The sequence below is a fragment of the Carcharhinus amblyrhynchos genome, chromosome 35 (genome assembly GCF_965287045.1).
Source record: "Carcharhinus amblyrhynchos chromosome 35, sCarAmb.v2.hapA, whole genome shotgun sequence".
Lineage (NCBI taxonomy): Eukaryota > Metazoa > Chordata > Chondrichthyes > Carcharhiniformes > Carcharhinidae > Carcharhinus > Carcharhinus amblyrhynchos.
The window spans coordinates 3529853-3547960 of record NC_137358.1 but is presented as its reverse complement, the minus strand read 5'-3'; the positions used below and the strand labels follow the sequence as shown (position 1 = coordinate 3547960).

Sequence of the window (18108 nt, the reverse complement as noted above, 5' to 3'; positions counted from 1 at the left end):
GGGACAGGTGACCGAGAGCTTGGTCAAAGGCTTTAAGGATTGTCTTAAAAAGAGAGGATGATAGGGGCGAGGAGGGTGAAATTAATCTTTGCGGGAAAGCTCAAAGTGTCTCACGTACCCATGTTACACCAAGCACAATCCTCCTGTAGCTTTAACTGTGCTACACTTTCCCCCAGTCCACACCCACAAAGCCACCCACCCCTCCCCCTGCTTTCCCTCGTCCTCCTCCCCCCTTCCCACCCCCCCAAGACACCAAAGAAGGGTTGGCACGGTGGCACAGTGGTTAGCACTGCTGCCTCACAGAGACAGGGACCCGAGTTCGATTCCCGGCCTTGGGTCACTGCCTTGTGCGGAGACTGCACATTCTCCCCATGTCTGCATGGGTTTCCTCTGGGTGCTCCCACACTCCAGAGATGTGCGTGTTAGATAGATTGGCCGTGCTAAATTGCCCCTTGGCGTCAGGGGGATTAGCTAGGGCAAAAGCACGGGATTAAGGGGATAGGGCCGGGCTGCTCTGGTTTCCTCCCACAGTCCAAAAGACGTGCTGGTTTGGCCGTCCTAAATTCTCCCTCAGTGTAACCCGGAGTGTGGCGACTAGGGGATTTTCACAGTAACTTCATTACAGTGTTAACGTAAGCCTTACTTGTGACACTAATAAAGACTGGAGGCCTTAGAGAAAGGAATGCAGGCCTAAGCGAGAGGATTGACTGCCTATAAGGTAAGCTTTGACCCCTGACCCTGAAGAAACGATCCCGTGGTTTGGGAAGGGCCCACAGAGCGGAGATTAGACAAAGATGCTAAATCTAGGGATCCCTGTCCCTTCCTCTGAGGATTCCTTCCTCTTCAAAGCTGCATCTTTACCCTTCAAGGAATTTTCTTCACAGTTTATAACGATTATCTCAGTGCCGCAAACCCTGTGGGTCCATCGTTGGCAGATCGCCGTGGCCCACCCCCGCTCAGTATTTACACTTCTCACGTCCCCTCAGTCCAACTCCATATCCGAATCCGAGGGCAGCGAAATCTGTTCCGCCATTTGTTGCATTGTTTCGTCCAACGGCATCAGCTTTCCGTCGCAGCCCACTCCCATTGGCTGGATAATCTGTTCCCTGTCGGTGGGTGGAAATCAGAGTTTGTTACGGAGGCGGGAATGGGAGGAGGCCTTCAGCCCACTCCTCGATTGCTTCCATTAAAATTCACCCCGTTTCCCAACGGGACATGGTCTCAGTTTCCATATCTTCAACTGGCGTCTCCCGCCTGCCGCACTCGCCCTCCACTCCCCCCACCTCCCCACTGCACCCCCCCCCACCCTGCAAACCCCTTGCTCAAACTGCACAACCCCCATTGCACCCCCCCCTCACCCCTCACTCCACCTCCAACCCCCCCCCCCCACCCCCGCTGCACTCCCCCAGCCCCAATGCATCCCCCCACCATTTGGTTGGGAATAGGGTAAGTGGTTGGGAAAGGTGAGGGGTCGGGAGTGGGGGTGAGGAGTTGGGAGTGAGGGATCGGGAATCGGGGTGAGGGGGTGAGGAGTTGGGCTAGAGGTTGGGGTTAGGTCAAGGGGTTGGGAGTGAGGGGGTTGGTGAGAGGTCAGGAGTGCGGTGAGGGATTGGGGTGAGGGATTGGAAGCGAGGGAAGGGGTCGGGTCTGAGGGTTGCGGTCGGATGTGAGGGGTCAGGGTGAAGGGTCGGGAGTGGGGTGAGGGGTCGGGAGTGGGGTGAGGGATCGGGGTGACGGATCAGGGGTGAGGGGTCAGGAGTGGGGGGTTGGGGTGACGGATCAGTGGTGAGAGGTCAGGGTGAGGGGTCAAGAGTGAGGGGTCAGAGGTGACGGATCAGGGGTGAGGGGTCAGGGGTGAGGGTAGAGTACGCTGCTGCGGGTCACTGGTTCTGGGTGAAGTGTCGCTGTTGAACTCACCGGGACAGTTTGTCAAACATGCTGACGAGTTTCATGGCTTCATATTCCTTCTGTTCATCTGTCATCCCCTCCATGGGGTTGGGAAGTTTCTCTTCCACTCGTCCTGTCACTGGGTTTATACTGCGGGGGGGAGGGGGAGGTTAATGGTGCATTGTTAAAGAGACAGACACATCCCCCTCCCCCTCTCTCCGTGCGCACTCGCAGTGTCCCAGCTCTCACCGCCTACACTTTGCTTACTTCGGCTTCGCCTCTTTGTATTCCTCAGTGTCCGTATCCTCTTCCTCGGAATACTTTCCATCTCCCCTCCCTCCTCCCAGGAGTCCCCGAGCGGCTAACAGTCCGGCAGCATTCCCGTATCCAGTATATTTCACAAAGCGGGATACTGCAGGAAGAAGAAGTGGAGTGAGAGAGAGACCGAGAGAGAGAGACAGACAGACCGAGAGAGAGAGAGGGAGAGAGACCGAGAGAGAGAGAGTGAGGGAGACTGAGAAAGAGAGAGACCGAGAGAGAGGCCGAGAGAGAGAGTGAGAGACTGAGAAAGAGAGAGAGACCGAGAGAGAGACTGAGAAAGAGAGAGAGACCGAGAAAGAGACCGAGAGAGAGAGAGAGAGACCGAGAGAGAGACCGAGAGAGAGACCGAGAGAGAGAGAGAGTGAGAGAGACCGAGAAAGAGAGAGAGACTGAGAAAGAGAGAGAGACCGAGAAAGAGAGACCGAGAAAGAGAGAGAGACCGAGAAAGAGAGAGTGAGAGAGACCGAGAAAGAGAGAGTGAGAGAGACCGAGAAAGAGAGAGTGAGAGAGACCGAGAAAGAGAGAGAGACCGAGAAAGAGAGAGTGAGAGAGACCGAGAGAGAGGCCGAGAGAGACAGACAGACCGTGAGAGAGAGAGTGAGAGAGAGACCGAGAAAGAGAGAGGGAGAGAGACCGAGAAAGAGAGAGACCGAGAAAGAGAGAGACCGAGAAAGAGAGAGACCGAGAAAGAGAGAGGGAGAGAGACCGAGAAAGAGAGAGGGAGAGAGACCGAGAAAGAGAGAGACCGAGAAAGAGAGAGACCGAGAAAGAGAGAGAGAGTGAGAAAGAGAGAGAGAGTGAGAAAGAGAAAGAGAGAAAGAGAGAGACCGGGAAAGAGAGAGAGACCAAGGAAGAGAGAAAGAGACCGAGAGAGAGAGAGAGACACCGAGAGAGAGAGAGAGACACCGAGAGAGAGAGAGAGACACCGAGAGAGAGACAGACAGACCAAAAGAGAGAGACGGACCGAGAAAGAGACAGACCGAGAGTGACAGACTGAGAGAGACAGACAGACAGAAGGAGAGAGAGACAGAGAGAGAGAAAGAGGCAAGAGAGAGACAGACCGAGAGAGAGAGAGAGAGAGACAGACAGACAGTGAGAGAGAGAGACACCAAGAGAGAGAAACCGAGAGAGAAAGGGACCAAGAAACAGAGAGACCGAGAGAGAGAGAGAGACTGAGAAAGAGGGAAAGAAAGAGACTGAAAAAGAGAGAGAGAGAGAGAGAGAGATCGAGAAACAGAGACCAAGAAAGAGAGACTGAGAGAGAGAAAGACAGAGGGGGGGGATGGAGAGACAGAGGTAGGGTGAGCAAGGTAAAAGAGATGGAGAGCGAGGGAGGGAAGGAGTAAAACAGCAAGGGGGTTTGAGAGATAGAGGAAGGGGAGAGAAGGGTAAAGGAGAGAGAGGGAGGGGAATAGGAGTTGGGAGAGAGGGAGGGAGGGAAAGAAGAGGAATGAGAAGGTGTGAGAGAGGGAGGGAGAGGGGGAAACAGAGAGAGGGAGGCTCAGAGTAAACAGAGGGGACAGTTATATAGAGGGAGAGCAGGGTGGGGGTGAGGGAGGCCAGGAGAAAGAGGGAGTTGGAGAGGGAGTGAGGGGGAGAGAGAGAGAGAAGAGTAAACAGGGGTGTGAGGGAGAGAAAGGGAGGATAGAGTCATCGAGGTTTACAGCATGGAAACAGGCCCTTCAGCCCAACTTGTCCATGCTGCCCCTTTTTTAAACCCCATAAGCTAGTCCCAATTGCCCTCATTTGGCCCATATCCCTCTATACCCATCCTACCCATGTAACTGTCTAAATGCTTTTTAAAGGACAAAATTGTACCTGCCTCTACTACTACCTGTAGCAGAGACACTCACCACCCTCTGTGTAAATAAATTGTCCCTCTGGACACTTTTGTATCTCTCCCCTCCCACCTTAAACCTATGCCCTCTAGTTTTAGACTCCCCTACCTTTGGGAAAAGATATTGACTATCTAGCTGATCTGTGCCCCTCATTGTTTTATAGACCTCTATAAGATCGCCCCTCAGCCTCCTACGCTCCAGAGAAAAAAACTCCCAGTCTATCCAGCCTCTCCTTATAACTCAGACCATCAAGTCCTGGGAGCATCCTAGTAAATCTTTCCTGCACTCTTTCGAGTTTAGTAATATCCTTTCTATAATAGGGTGACCAGAACTGTACACAGTATTCCAAGTGTGGCCTTACCAATGTCTTGTACAACTTCAACAAGACGTCCGAACTCCTGTATGAGAGGTAGAGAGAGAAAGGAGAGAGAGAGAGAGAGAAGGGGGGGGAAGGGGGGAGACACAGGTGTAAGGGAATAGGAGAGAAATAAGGGGAAGAGAGGATAGAGAGGACAGAGATGGAAGGATCAGAAGGAGAGAGAGAGAGATGGGGGACAGAGGGGAGCAAAGATAGATAGAGAGAGAGGGCACATTGTTCATCACTCAATCTATCTGCCACCCACACTTCTGTTAGCCCCCACCCCCCATCCTACCCCCACTGTTACCTCTCCTCATACTGCCCCATCAAAGCTGCTCTGCGGCTCCTCCTAGTGTCTTGTTCAGGAGCAGCAGTGCACCCTACAGCCAATGAGGTCCTTCGTAAACGCAGTCACTGGGAACATGGCAGCCAATTTGCACACAGCAAGATCCCAGGGCAGCTGTTTGATCATCGAGCTCAGTGGTTGGTAGAGGGATTAACACTGGCTCCAGGATGCCGGGGAGAACTCCCCTGCTCCTCACTGGGAGAACGGCTGTGGGGTAATGTATACCCTCCGGACAGGGCAGCAGGAGCCATTGGCATCTCATCGTTAGACAGCGCCGCGCTCCCCCTCAGTGCTGTGTCGCCCTGGAACATCAGGTTCAAGCCTCGAACCCACGACCCGCGGAGCCGAACCCATTGAGCTCACTGAAACCAGCAGGGAGCGAATGGGCCGAACGGCCGACACCTGCATTGCGAAACTCAACCCAAGTGCAAGTGGCAAACCTCCCACGTTGGAGGGACGAGGGGGGGGGGGGGGGGAGGGTCTTTGCCCCCTCCCTCCCCGCCATCGCCACGGTTACTCACCGTTCTCCTTGCACAGCACGAACAGGAACTCGGCAGCGCAGTGCTTCACGTCTGTGTTAACATGCGTCATCAAGCGCACCAGCTTGTTCCGCAGCGTGTCCCCCACTTCAGGGCGATTCTTCACGTCACGCAGGGGGGGCAGGACCTGGTGGGTCGGGGGGTGGGGGGCGGGGGGGGGGAGTGCAGGAGGGGTTCAGAGAAGAGAAATGGAATCAGACCGATATCTCCAGCCTCCCCCCCACCCCCCCGTTGATCCAAAGTACCGTCTCCGTGTCTCAATCTGCGACACCACTTTGACTGGGGACCTTCCACTGGGGGAAGAGGAGATGGCGCAGTGGTATTGTCACTGGGCTAGTAATCCAGCGTAGTGTCTCTGGGGAACCAGGGTTCGAATCCCACTCCAGGGCAGGTGGTGAGATTTGAATTCAATAGAAGTCTAGAATTAAAAGTCTAATGATGACCATGGAGCCATTGTTGGAAAAAACCCATCTGGTTCACGAGTCGTACAGTGCGGAAAAGGCCCTTCAGCCCATCAAGTCCCCACTGACACAGTAGAAGCACTATCTAATCCCATTTACCGGCACATTATAACATTCAGGGCAACGTGCCAAGTGCTCATCCAGGTACTTATTAAAGGATGTGACGTATCCGGCCTCCACCATCCTCCCAGGCAGCGCATTCCAGACCCTCACCACCCTCTGGGTAAAAAGCTTTTCCTCACATTCCCCCCCACTAAACCTCCTGCCCCTCACCTTGAACCCGTGTCCCCTCATGACTGATCGTTCAACTAAGGGGAACAGCTGCTCCTTATCCACTCTGTCCGTGCCCCTCATAATCTTGTACACCTCAATCAGGTCGCCCCCTCAGTCTTCTCTGCTCCAGAGAAAACAACCCAAGCCTTACCCAACCTCTCTTCATAACTTCAATGTTCCATCCCAGGCAGCATCCTGGTGAATCTCCTCTGCACCCCCCCCAGTGCAATCACATCCTTCCTATAATGTGGCGACCAGAACTGCACACAGTTCTCCAGCTGGGGCCTCACCAAAGTTCTACACAACCTCCCTGTTTTTGTAATCTGTTTCTCAGTTGATAAAGTCCCACATGCCTTTTTCACCATCCTACTAACACACCCCCCCGCCTTCAGAGGTCTGTGCCCACAAAGGAGGCAGGGTGACACAGTGGATAGCACTGCTGCCTCACAGCACCAGCGACCCAGGTTCGATTCCCGGCTTGGGTCACTGTCCGTGTGGAGTCTGCACATTCTCCCCGTGTCCACGTGGGCTCCCTTCGGGTTTTCCGATTTCCTCCCACAGTCCGACAGACGTGCGGATTAGGTGGATTGGCTAAATTCTCCCTCAGTGTAACCCGAACAGGCGCCGGAGTGTGGCGACTAAGGGATTTTCACAGTAACTTCATTGCAGTGTTAATGCAAGCCCGCTTGTGACCCTGATAAATAAACTAATGTCCCTTTAGGGAAGGAAATCTGCCGTCCTTACCCGGTCTGGCCTACATGAGTCACAGCAATGTGGTTGATTCACAACTGCGCTTTGAAATGGCCAAGTGAGGCACCCAGTTCATGGCAATGATGGCCTAGTTAGTGACGCCCACATCCCCCGAGTGAATTAAAGCAAACTTGACTCCAGAAAAGCCTCAATTTTTAAATTTCAAACCTGTCCAAATCCCCAGCCCTCCCGATCTTCGGGATCTCCCCATCCTTACCCTCCCCTCCGAAATATCCGCGTTCCTCCAAATCCGGCCTCTTGCAATTCCCCGATTTTTTTATTGATCATCGGCCGTGCCCTCAGCAGCCTGGATCCCAAACTCTGGAATTCTCTCCCGAATACTAACCCTCTCCCTGCGTCGCTTTGTTAAAACCACAACCCCCACCCCCCCCCCACTCCCCCCCGCACCCCACGATCAAAGGTGGGGCCCCCTGCCCCAATAACAACCCCCCTCCTCACCGTAAGATAAGAGGGAGCAGGATGAGGCCTTTCGGCCCATCGAGTCAGCTCCGCCATTCGGTCGTGGCTGACACGATTCTCACTCAGCTCAGCGTCTGATAGCCCCGCACCCCCCCCCCCCCCATCACGCATCCCCCATCGCGCACCGCAGGCCGCCTGGCGATGCGGGACAGGCGCCGGGTAGATGCAGGGTGTTGTTGCCGCGAAGTGCGTGCGCGTCGCCACTTGCTTACCCGCGCCCGCAGGAACTTGCGAGTCTCTCGGTGGTAGCGGGAGCTCTCGGTCAGGAGGTTGAGGACTGGAGTCAGCGATTCCCTCAGCTTCAGGCCCTGCGGTGGTGGGGAAGGAAGGCAGGGTGAGCCGTTACAGAGCAGGAACTGGGCGGAGACCTCGGCCCAATAAAGTCCGGGTCCTGGGACGGCTCTGTCGCCTTCTCGTGCCCCTGAACCCACCCCTCTGTCGCCGCCCCCCCCCCACCCCCCCCCGCCATTCCTGCAGCTCTGATGAAGGAGGGAGTGGGGGAAGGGTTGCAATTTAGACAGAGGGAGAGTCACTCATTGACCCGAGGGGGAGGGGAGGGAGGCCATTCAGCCCTTCAAGCCTGCTCCCCTCTTCAACATGATCATGGCTGACCTTCTATCTCCATTCCCCCGCTCTCTCCCCGTTCCCCCTCATAGAAACCATAGAATCCCTACAGTGCAGCCGGAGGCCATTTGGCCCATCGAGCCTGCTCACCCCATTCTACACGATCGTGGCTGACCTTCTGTCTCCGTTAGAATATAGAACAGTGCAGAAGGAGATCATTTGGCCCATCGAGTCTGCGCCAACCACCCAGACCCTATCCCCATAAACCTACGTATTTACTCTCCCTAGCGCCCCCCCCCCGACACTAAGGGGCAATTTAGCACAGCCAATCACCCTAACCCGCACAGCTTTGGACTGTGGGAGGAAACCGGAGCACCCGGAGGAAACCCACGCCGACACTGGGAGAATGTGCAAACTCCACACAGACAGTGAGCCGAGGCTGGAATTGAACCTGGGTCCCAGGCGCTGAGAGGCAGCAGTGCCCGACTGTGCCACCGTCCTGCCCTTTCTCCCACACTCTCCCCATTCCCCTTCACAGAAACCATAGAAAACCTACGGTGCAGATGGAGGCCATTCAGCCCGTCAAGTCTGCACCGACAACAATCCCATCCAGGCCCGATCCCCGAAACCCCACATATTTAGCCTGCTGATCCCCCTGCCGTCCTAGGACACAAGGAGCAATTTAGCATGGCCAATCCTCTTAACCAGCACATCTTTGGACTGTGGGAGGAAACCCACTCAGACACGGGGAGAATGTGCAAACTCCACACAGACAGTGACCCAAGCTGGGGATCGAACCCGGGTCCCTGATGCTGTGAGGCAGCAGCTCTAACCCCTGTGCCACCGTGTCATCCCAATGCACTTTCTCCCAGTATCTGTGTGGGTTTCCTCCGAGTGCTCCGGTTTGCTCCCACATATCTACCATCGGTCTGGCTTACTCGTAACTCCAGAGCCACAGTTGACCCTCAGACACTGTGGCCAGTCACTCAATTCAAGGGCAGTTAGGGATGGGCAGCAAGTGCGGTCCTTGCCCCTTACCCTGTCCAATCTTTTGTCCATGAAGTCCAGCAGGATCTCCACAGTGTCCATGTTCATTCCCATGTATTCCACGGATCCCGGCTCCACCTTCGGAGCGAGAAGGACGTCCAAGCACATGAGGGGTAAGTTGGCCAGGAGGTTGACTGTGTGGCTGCAGAGGAGAGAGGAAGTGGGGGGGGCAGAAGAGGGGAGGGGGGGATCAGTGCAAAATCTCAGCTCAATCACAGCACAATCTCCCGCTCTGGCCACCAAGAAACCAAGGTCCCGGTGCCCTCCCGGGCGAGTGGTAACGATCCCAGGGCACTGAGAACAGGGCAGTGGTTCTCTGAGCCAATATTTATCCCTGAATAAAACTGAATAAAAGTCCGCAGATGGCCTAGTGATATTACCACCAGGCTATTCATCCAGAAACTCAGCTCATGTTCTGGGGACCCGGGTTCGAATCCCACCACGGCAGATGGTGGAATTTGAATTCAATGAAAGATATCTGGAATTAAGAATCTACTGATGACCCATTGTTGGAAAAACCCACCTGGTTCACTAATGGGAAGGAAATCTGCCGTCCTTACCCCGGTCTGGCCTACATGTGACTCCAGAGCCACAGCAATGTGGTTGACTCTCACCTGCCCTCCAAGGGCAACTAGGGATGGGCAATAAATGCTGGACCAGCCAGTGACACCCGTGTCCCACAGATGGATAAAAACAAAAGAACAAGCACAATGGCTCAGTGGTTAGCGCTGCTGCCTCGCAGCGCCAGGGACCTGGGTTCGATTCCAACCTCCAGTAAGTTCTTGATTAATAAGGGGATCAGCGGTTATGGGGAAAAGTCAGGAGAATGAGGATGAGAAAAATGTCAGCCATGATTGAATGGTGGAGCAGACTCGATGGGCCGAATGGCCTAATTCTGTTCCTGTTTATTATGGGTCACTGTCTGTGTGGAGTTTGCACATTCTCCCCATGTCTGCGTGGGCTTCCTCCAGGTGCTCCGGTTCCCTCCCACACTCCAAAGATGTGCGGGTTAGGTGGATTGGCCATCCTAAATTGACCCTTGATGTCAGGGGGATTAGCTAGGGTGAATGCATGGGGGTATGGGGATAGGGTCTGGGTGGGATTGTGGTCTGGACAGGCTCAATGGGCTGAATGGCCTCTTTCTGCACTGTAGAGATTCTAAGACCATTTCTGGGATCTTCCTGTGCTTAAACTAGCTGCTCAGCTGGGATTCTTGTGCCATCCCAACCCGTTGGTGCAGCCGGATGGAACTCCACTGAAGGTAGGAGTGCACCCCCAGTGTAGCCGCGATGGCTCTCCAAGTCAAATAGCCCATCACACTCAACAGCAGGGCCGCCTGCTTGGGGTGGGGGCCCAAAGTTCTCAAAGGCACCCAGTGGCGGAGTTGGTGGGGTGGGGGGGGGGAGGGTGGCTGCTTTAGGGTGAAGGCAAGGGGAGGGTGGCCCTGTTACCCACACAGGGACTGGGAGGATTGGGAAGGAGCCCCCTGAGAGTGTGGCAGAGGTAGATTGCTGCGATGGGGTGAGTCGCCCTGGCTGGAGAGAGAGAGAGAGAGAGAGAGAGAGAGAGATAGCACAGGTACTTTGGGCTGAATGGCCTCTTTCTGTGCTGTAACCATTCAGCAATGGCTCCTCGCAAAACATGGGTTACACCATGAAAAGAGACTTGTAGCGGTGGGATTGGGGGTGGGGGTGGGTGTGGGGGGTGTGACAGGGGAGTGGGGGCAGGGGTGATGGTGAGGGGGGTGATGGCAGGGGCAGGAGGGTGGGGGTGGGGGTGTGGCAGCAGAGGCCACTCACAACCAGGAACTCCGGGAGCGGATCGGGCTCTGCAGGAGCTGGGAGTGGACTGAATGTGAATCAGGCAAATCATAGAATCCCTACAGTGCAGAAGGAGGCCATTTGGCCCATCGGGTCTGTACCGACTCTCTGTTAGAGTAACCCACTCAGACGCTCTTCCCAGAACCACAGTTATTTACTATGGCCAATCCCCCTAACCTGCATATCTTTGGACACTAAGGGATAATTTAGCACGGCCAATCCATCTCACCTACACATCTTTTTTGATTTGATTTGATTTATTGTTGTCACATGTATTAACACACAGTGAGAAGTATTGTTTCCTGCGCGCTATACAGACAAAGCATACCATTCATAGAGAAGGAAAGGAGAGAGTGCAGAATGTAGTGTTACAATCATAGCTAGGGTGAAGAGAAAGATCAACTTAATGCGAGGTAGGTCCATTCAAAAGTCTGATGGCAGCAGGGAAGAAACTGTTCTTGAGTCGGTCGGTACGTGACCTCAGACTTTTGTATGTTTTACCCGAGGGAAGGTGGAAGAGAGAATGTCTGGGGTGCGTGGGGGGTTCTTTGGTTATGCTGGCTGCTTTTCCTGAGGCAGCGGGGATAATTAGGATATTTTGGCCTTGGAGGGAGTGCAGAGAAGGTTTGCTAGGCTGATACCGGAGTTGAGGGGGTTGAGCTATGAGGAGAGGCTGAATAAACTAGGCTTGTACTCGTTAGAGTTTAGAAGAATGAGGGGAGATCTCATTGAGACGTATAAGATGATGAATGGGATGGATAGGATAGAGGTGGAGAGACTCTTCCCGCTCAGAAAGGACAGTAGGACTAGGGGGCACAGCCTCAAGATAAAGGGGGGGCGGTTTAGAACGGAGTTGAGGAGGAACTTCTTCACTCAAAGGGTGGTGAATCTCTGGAATTCTCTGCCCGTTGAAGTGGTGGAGGCTGCCTCGCTAAATATTTTTAAGACGCGGGTTGATGGGTTTTTGATAAGCGAGGGGATTAAGGGTTATGGGGAGAGGGCGGGAAAGTGGAACTGAGCCACAACAGATCAGCCATGATCTTATTGAATGGCGGGGCAGGCTCGAGGGGCTAGATGGCCGACTCCTGCTCCTATTTCTTATGTTCTTAATTTAGCGCGGCCAATGCACTTGATCAGCGTGTCCTTTAGACTGTGGGAGGAAACCGGAGCACCCGGAGGAAACCAACGCAGACACGGGGTGAACATGCAAGACCCCACATAGACAGTGACCCGAGCCGGGAATCGAATCCAGATCCCTAGTGCTGTGAGGCAGCTGTGCTAACCACTGTGCCACCGTGTGAAGGCACCTTCAGCAATGGGAGAAATGAGAGCTGGAGCAAACGTCTGCTTTAACCATCGCTTACCCGTGGAACTCTTGTGTTCTTTCATTACTCTCGCTGACGATCAGCAGACAGTGGCGCAGAATGGCTGCCAGGTGGCGGTAGAGAGCAGCATCCTCCTGTTGGGGAAAGAATGGGAATGTTGGAGGCCGGGTGGACGGTGGATCGCCAGCGCTCCCCAGTGGCAGAGTGCTGAAGTGCCGTGGACGCCATCACCCTCTGACCCGCGCACCCACAGATTACCCTGCCCTTTCACAGGGACCCTGTTTTGCCCCTTACGTTAACGGCAGAGGGATTCTTCCTGGGGTCCTGGCCAACATTCAGAATGTTGGTATGCCCACAACACTAATCTCACAACACTAAAATAATCCAGAGGTGGGGTGGATATCGCTCTGGGTGGCACAGGGGGTTCAAATCCCACCACGGCAGCTGGTGGAATTTAAATTCATTTAATAAAATCTGGAATTGAAAGCTAATCTCAGCAACGGAGACAGAATCGATTGTTGGAAAAACCCATCTGGTTCACTAATGTCCCTTTAGGGAAGGAAATCTGCCGTCCTTACCCCGGTCTGGCCTAAATGTGACTCCAGAGCCACAGCAATGGGGTTGACTCTCAAATGCCCTCCAAGGGCAACTAGGGATGGACAATAAATGCTGGCCCAGCCAGCGATGCCTGTGTCCCACACAAAAAAAAATAAGAATGAACATTACCAGGGGATTTTGCGACTCATTTTCACCTGTGGGATCTTACTGTGCACAAATTGGTTGCCGCGTTTCCCCACATTGCAACAGCGACTGGCTGCAATTTTCTGGTCTTTCGCTACCACTGGGATTTTCCAGACCCGCCGACAGCGACTCCTGGCCCCCACCCCTGTGGCCGAGGGTGCGTGCAACAGGAAACCCATTGACAGTGGCGGGAAGTGGGGGGGGAACCGGCTGATGTCACTGCCGTCTCCAGGGTTGTGGGGGTTGGGGGGGGGGGAGGTGGTTGGGGATAAAACTTCCTGCCCACTACATCTGAAAAGGATTTAAGAATCATCAAATCCCTACAGGGCAGGAGGAGGCCATTCGGCCCATCAAGACTACACTGACCACATTCCCACCCGCGCCCAATTCCCATAAACCCATGCATTGACCCTAGCTAGTAGCCCCTGACACAAAGAAGCGATTTATCATGGCCAATCCACCCAACCTGCACGTCTTTAGGATTGTGGGAGGAAACTGGAGCACCTGGAGGCAACCCACGCAGACATGGGGAGAATGTGCAGGCTTCGCACAGACAGTGACCCAGGCTGGGAATCGAACCCGGGTCCCTGGTGCTGTGAGGCAGTAGGGCTAACCATTGTGCTACTGTGGAGCCCCAAATTGGAGCAGAATTAGGCCATTCGGCCCATCGAGTTGGCTCCGCCATTGGATCATGGCTGATAGGTTTCTCAATCCCATTCTCCAGCCTTTTCCCCGTAATCTTTGAACCCCCTTACCAATCACGGGTCTACCTATCTCCTTCAAAGGGCTAGCATAGGAATGAAGGGCTGAAGGACAAGTTATTCCTTTACTCACTGGGTAGTGAGTCAGTGTGCGTCACCACCTGATACCCCCCCCACCCCCCGCGACGCCCCCAAACCCCACTGTCCCAAATCTTTTGGCCAAGTGACCCGTGACCCCACCCACGCCCTCGGGTCCTTGCCTCATCCACCTGTCGCCGGCTGGTGTCAAAGGTTATGTTGAAGAGGATTTTCAGCACCTCCATCACGCGATCGGTGGCGTCTCGCTGCAGCGGGGGTCCGTCGCGCGCCGTCGACACCTCGTACACATCCAGCCAGCGCAGGCCGAGGGCAGCCTCCAGGGTATCGGTCAAGAGGGTGACGCCGTGCAGGTCCCGGGCCAGCTGCCGGCGGACGTCCACCAGCAAGGCCGTCAGCAGGAACATCAGGCGCAGCTCGTAGAAGCGGGTGTCGCGCCCGCCCGCCGTGCCGCCGGCGTCCACCTTCAGGCGCTCAGCCAGCCCGCGGATCAGCCGCAGCTCGCCCGCCACGCCCTGGGCCTCCTCGCTGTTGTAGACGGTGTTGCACAGGCATTTGAGCGCCTCGGAGGCCACCTCGCTGTCGGTGGCGTCGCGGGGCCCGCGCCCCTCCGCGTCCTCGATCCCGGCCAGCCGCGCCAGCACGCCCATGGACTCGCGGCTGGCAAAGGGTGCCAGGGCGTGCTTGTCCCTGGACAGGATGCGGACGGCCTCCAGGCTCACCAGCTGGCTCGAGGGTTGAAGATCCCGCTCCAAAAAGTCTATCAGCAGCTGGCCGATTTTCTGAAAGGGACATCGAAGGAGCGGGTGTTATTCCGGACAGGACAACATCGAGGGGTCGGAGAAGGCACGGAGAGAAAACATTCACAGGGATGGCACCGGAACTGGAAGGTTCTACAACTCTTGGGGAGGGTTAGACTAGAGATCTTTAGGAAAGGGTTTGTTACGTTATGGGTGGCACAGTGGTTGGCACTGCTGCCTCACAGCGCCAGGGACCTGGTTCGATTCCCGGCTTGGGTCACTGTCTATGTGGAGTTTGCACATTCTCCCCATGTCTGCATGGGTTTCCTCCGGATGCTCAAGTTTCCTCCCTCAGTCCAAAGATGTGCGGGTTAGGATGCATTGGCCGTGCTAAACTGCTCCTTAGTGTCTGAAGATGTACTGGTCAGGTGGATTGGCCATGCTAAATTGCCCCCTTAGTGTCCAAAAGTGTGTAGGTTAGGGGGATTGATGGGGTAAAAACATAGGCTACGGGAATAGGACCTGGATGGGATTGTTGTCAATGCAGTCTGAATGGACTGAATGGCCTCTTTCTGTACTGTAGGGATTCTATGACACGGAGAAGGTTTTTTTTACCAGGCTGATTCCTGGGATGGCAGGTCTGTCATATGAGGAGAGACTGAGTTGGTTAGGATTATATTCACTGGAGTTTAGAAGAGTGAGAGGGGATCTCATAGAAACTTATAAAATTCTAACAGGGTTAGACAGGGTGGATTCAGAAAGAATGTTCCCGATGGTGGGGGAGTCCAGAACTAGGGGTCATAGTTTGAGGATAAGGGGTAAACCTTTTAGAACTGAGGTGAGGAGAAATTTCTTCACCCAGAGGGTGGTGAATGTGTGGAATTCACTCCCACAGAAAGTAGTTGAGGCCAAAACGTTGTGTAATTTCAAGAAGAAATTAGATATCGCTCTTGGGGCTAAAAGGATGGAGGGACATGGGGAGGAAAGGGGAGATCAGGATATTGAATTGGATGATCAGCCATGATCAAAATGAATGGCGGAGCAGGCTCGACGGGCCGAATGGCCTCCTCCTGCTTCCAGTTCCTATGTTTTCAGTTGTGGGGGGTGCCCAGGACTTGGTGCCATCAAGTTGGTCGCCACTGAATCCAAGAAGAGATTGGAGGAAAATCTCTTTTGTCCAGAGAGCGTGGAAGCCACCCCTACAGGGTATGGCTCAGGTAAAGAGCAGGGATACATTGAAGGGAAACATACGAAGGAGAAAGGGTTAGAAGGTCAGGGTGGGGTGAGGAGGTGGGGGGGGGCGGTGGCGGGGTGGGAAGAAACTCGTGTGGAGCAGAAAGATTGACATCGAACAGTCTGTAAATTCTACATCAATTATCGACTGGTAGATTTGACTTGTCTTCACATTCTGACCCATTCCTGATATACTGTCTGGAATTGAGAAGAATGAGGGGAGATCAGATTGAGGTTTACAAGGTGATAAAAGGTGTGGATAAAGTAGACGTGGAGCGGATGCCTCCTCTTGTGGGACATTCTAGGACGAGAGGTCAGAGTCTCAGGATAAGGGGCAGCAAATTTAAAACAGAGTCGAGGAGAAACTACTTCTCCCAAAGGGTTGTGAATCTGTGGAATTCGCTGCCCCAAAGTGTGATGGATGCTGGGATAGTGAGTCAATTTGAGGAGGAGTTAGACAGATTTTTAATGGGAATGGGGTGAAGGGTTATGGGGAGAAGGCAGGAAAATGGGGATGAGGAGCGAATCAGCCTTGATCAAATGACGGAGCGGACTTAATGGGCCGAATGGCCTAATTCTGCTCCTATATCTTATGAACTTATGAATAAAAAGATTGATCATTAGACCCTCTCAGATATAATTGTACAGTATAAAAATCATCAGCCCACTTAAAGTCGTGTAATGTGGGGAGTCTGAACTCTCTTCAAACTCAAGGTTAGCAGCGGTGACCTGCCTACTACCAGTTATGTATGTTGGGGGCATGCCCCTTTAAGAGAATGGGTCAGGTGACCCAGGACTTACCCTGGTTGGAGCTTGCCTGGCCAGTCTTGTGCTGACTGTGCTAGAATACACAGTTAATAAACAGTTAGTTTACTACTGTTGTGAAATTGAGTTTGTGAAGTTTAAAAGCTGGTTTTGTGTCAAAACTTGGATGATTAAAACTCAGGGTACACAGATTGCAACATTTGTAATGAAGACCAAGCATCAGGATTGCCTTGGTAGCCGGCTTTGCAGGCTTTTGAATTTTGACAGCCTATGAGTTTAAAGAAGACACTCAGCTATTAGGAGCCTATCAAATTTGAATTTGCTGTTGTTGACAACATCAGGCCAATCCTGGTGTAGGAAAATTGATAGGTCATCACAGTTATAAAGAGGAACTGCCTGCCTACAGTTCAACTGAAGAGTTACCATCTCTCAACAACTAGAGAAGGAAAAGCAGTTGACTACCAGCTAAAAAATATCACTCCATCTATCTAACAAAAGGGTACCAGAACATAAAGAGCTTAGAGCCAGAGGAATCCCCAGAAGAAGTCCAAAGGTTTTTCCAAAGCCACAAAACTTGTTTCCATAATCTTTTTGAGAGTGACTAAAGTCTGTTTTTGTTTGGCAATGAATTATCCTTATATTTATTTGAACAGCATTCCAGTCGAACCTTGCTTTAATTAAATACAGGAGTTGGGACGTCTTGTTGAAATTGTACAAGACATTGGTAAGGCCACACTTGGAATACGGTGTACAGTTCTGGTCACCCTATTATAGAAAGGATATTATTAAACTAGAAAGAGTGCAGAATAGATTTATTAGGATGCTACCAGGACTTGATGGTTTGAGTTATAAGGAGATGCTGGATAGACTGGGACTTTTTTCTCTGGAGCGTAGGAGGCTGAGGGATGACCTTATAGAGGCCTATAATATAATGAGGGGCACAGATCAGCTAGATAGTCAATATCTTTTCCCAAAGGTAGAGGAGTCTAAAACTAGAGGGCATAGGTTTAAGGTGAGAGGGGAGAGATATAATAGGGTCGAGAGGGACAATTTTTTCACACAGAGGGTGGTGAGTGTCTGGAACAAGCTGCCAGAGGTAACAGTAGAGGCGGGTACAATTTTTTCTTTTAAACAACATTTAGTAAGTGGGTAAGATGTGTATAGAGGGATATGGGCCAAACGTGGGCAATTGGGACTAGCTTAGGGGTTAAAAAAAGGGGCGACATGGGCCGAAGGGCCTGTTTCCATGCTGTAAACCTCTATGACTCTAATTGATATATTACTTGTTTGGTTAAAGTTCCTGGTTGGTGAAATAAATAACTTGTCAATTATTCACTTAAAGTGAGTGTCGGGGTTTAACATTAATGAACCTCTAAACGTGAGTGAAGAACAGTTCACACTTGAACAGATTGTGAAGCGAGGGATTCCTCTTTTGGGGGAGGTTGGCGTGGCCTTGCGAAGGGAATCAGCCTCTGCACCGTAACACTACCACTGACCCTGTCCTTGAATGTGAGTCTCAATATCAGGCCATGATACTCACTGATATATCCCCCAGGCTCACCTTGGTGCGCCATGGACCTCAGGCTAGGCTTCTCAGTGAAGCGAATAGCCTCTGTACTAACTCCACACATTCTTCACTGCGTATCCCTTCATACGCACAAAATTTATCTATTTATTGGTGTCACAGGTAGGATTACATTAACGCTGCAATGAAGTTACTGCAAGAATCCCCGAGCCGCCACACTCTGGCACCTGTTCGGGTACACTGAGGGAGAATTTAGCACAGCTAATGCACCCTAACCAGCACGTCTTTCAGACTGTGG

General features: G+C 52.9%; 1 protein-coding gene across 4 annotated transcripts in view; it reads right to left on the bottom strand.

Moving 5' to 3' along the window:
* Positions 1-248: 248 nt before the first annotated feature.
* The window catches only part of LOC145361542 (chaperone Ric-8A-like), a 30320-nt gene continuing 12460 nt past the window's right edge, over positions 249-18108 (bottom strand). For 3 of the 4 annotated variants that reach the window (XM_080217363.1, XM_080217365.1, XM_080217366.1), the window contains 8 exons: positions 13712-14329; positions 12049-12143; positions 8856-9006; positions 7466-7561; positions 5272-5416; positions 2155-2299; positions 1918-2037; positions 249-1106 (listed from right to left, as the gene is read on the bottom strand). In XM_080217363.1, the coding sequence (XP_080073489.1) occupies positions 983-1106; positions 1918-2037; positions 2155-2299; positions 5272-5416; positions 7466-7561; positions 8856-9006; positions 12049-12143; positions 13712-14329 (1494 nt within the window). In that variant the 3' untranslated portion in view covers positions 249-982. The remainder of the gene's footprint in view (positions 1107-1917; positions 2038-2154; positions 2300-5271; positions 5417-7465; positions 7562-8855; positions 9007-12048; positions 12144-13711; positions 14330-18108) is intronic. The other variant, XM_080217364.1, reaches the window with a different exon arrangement.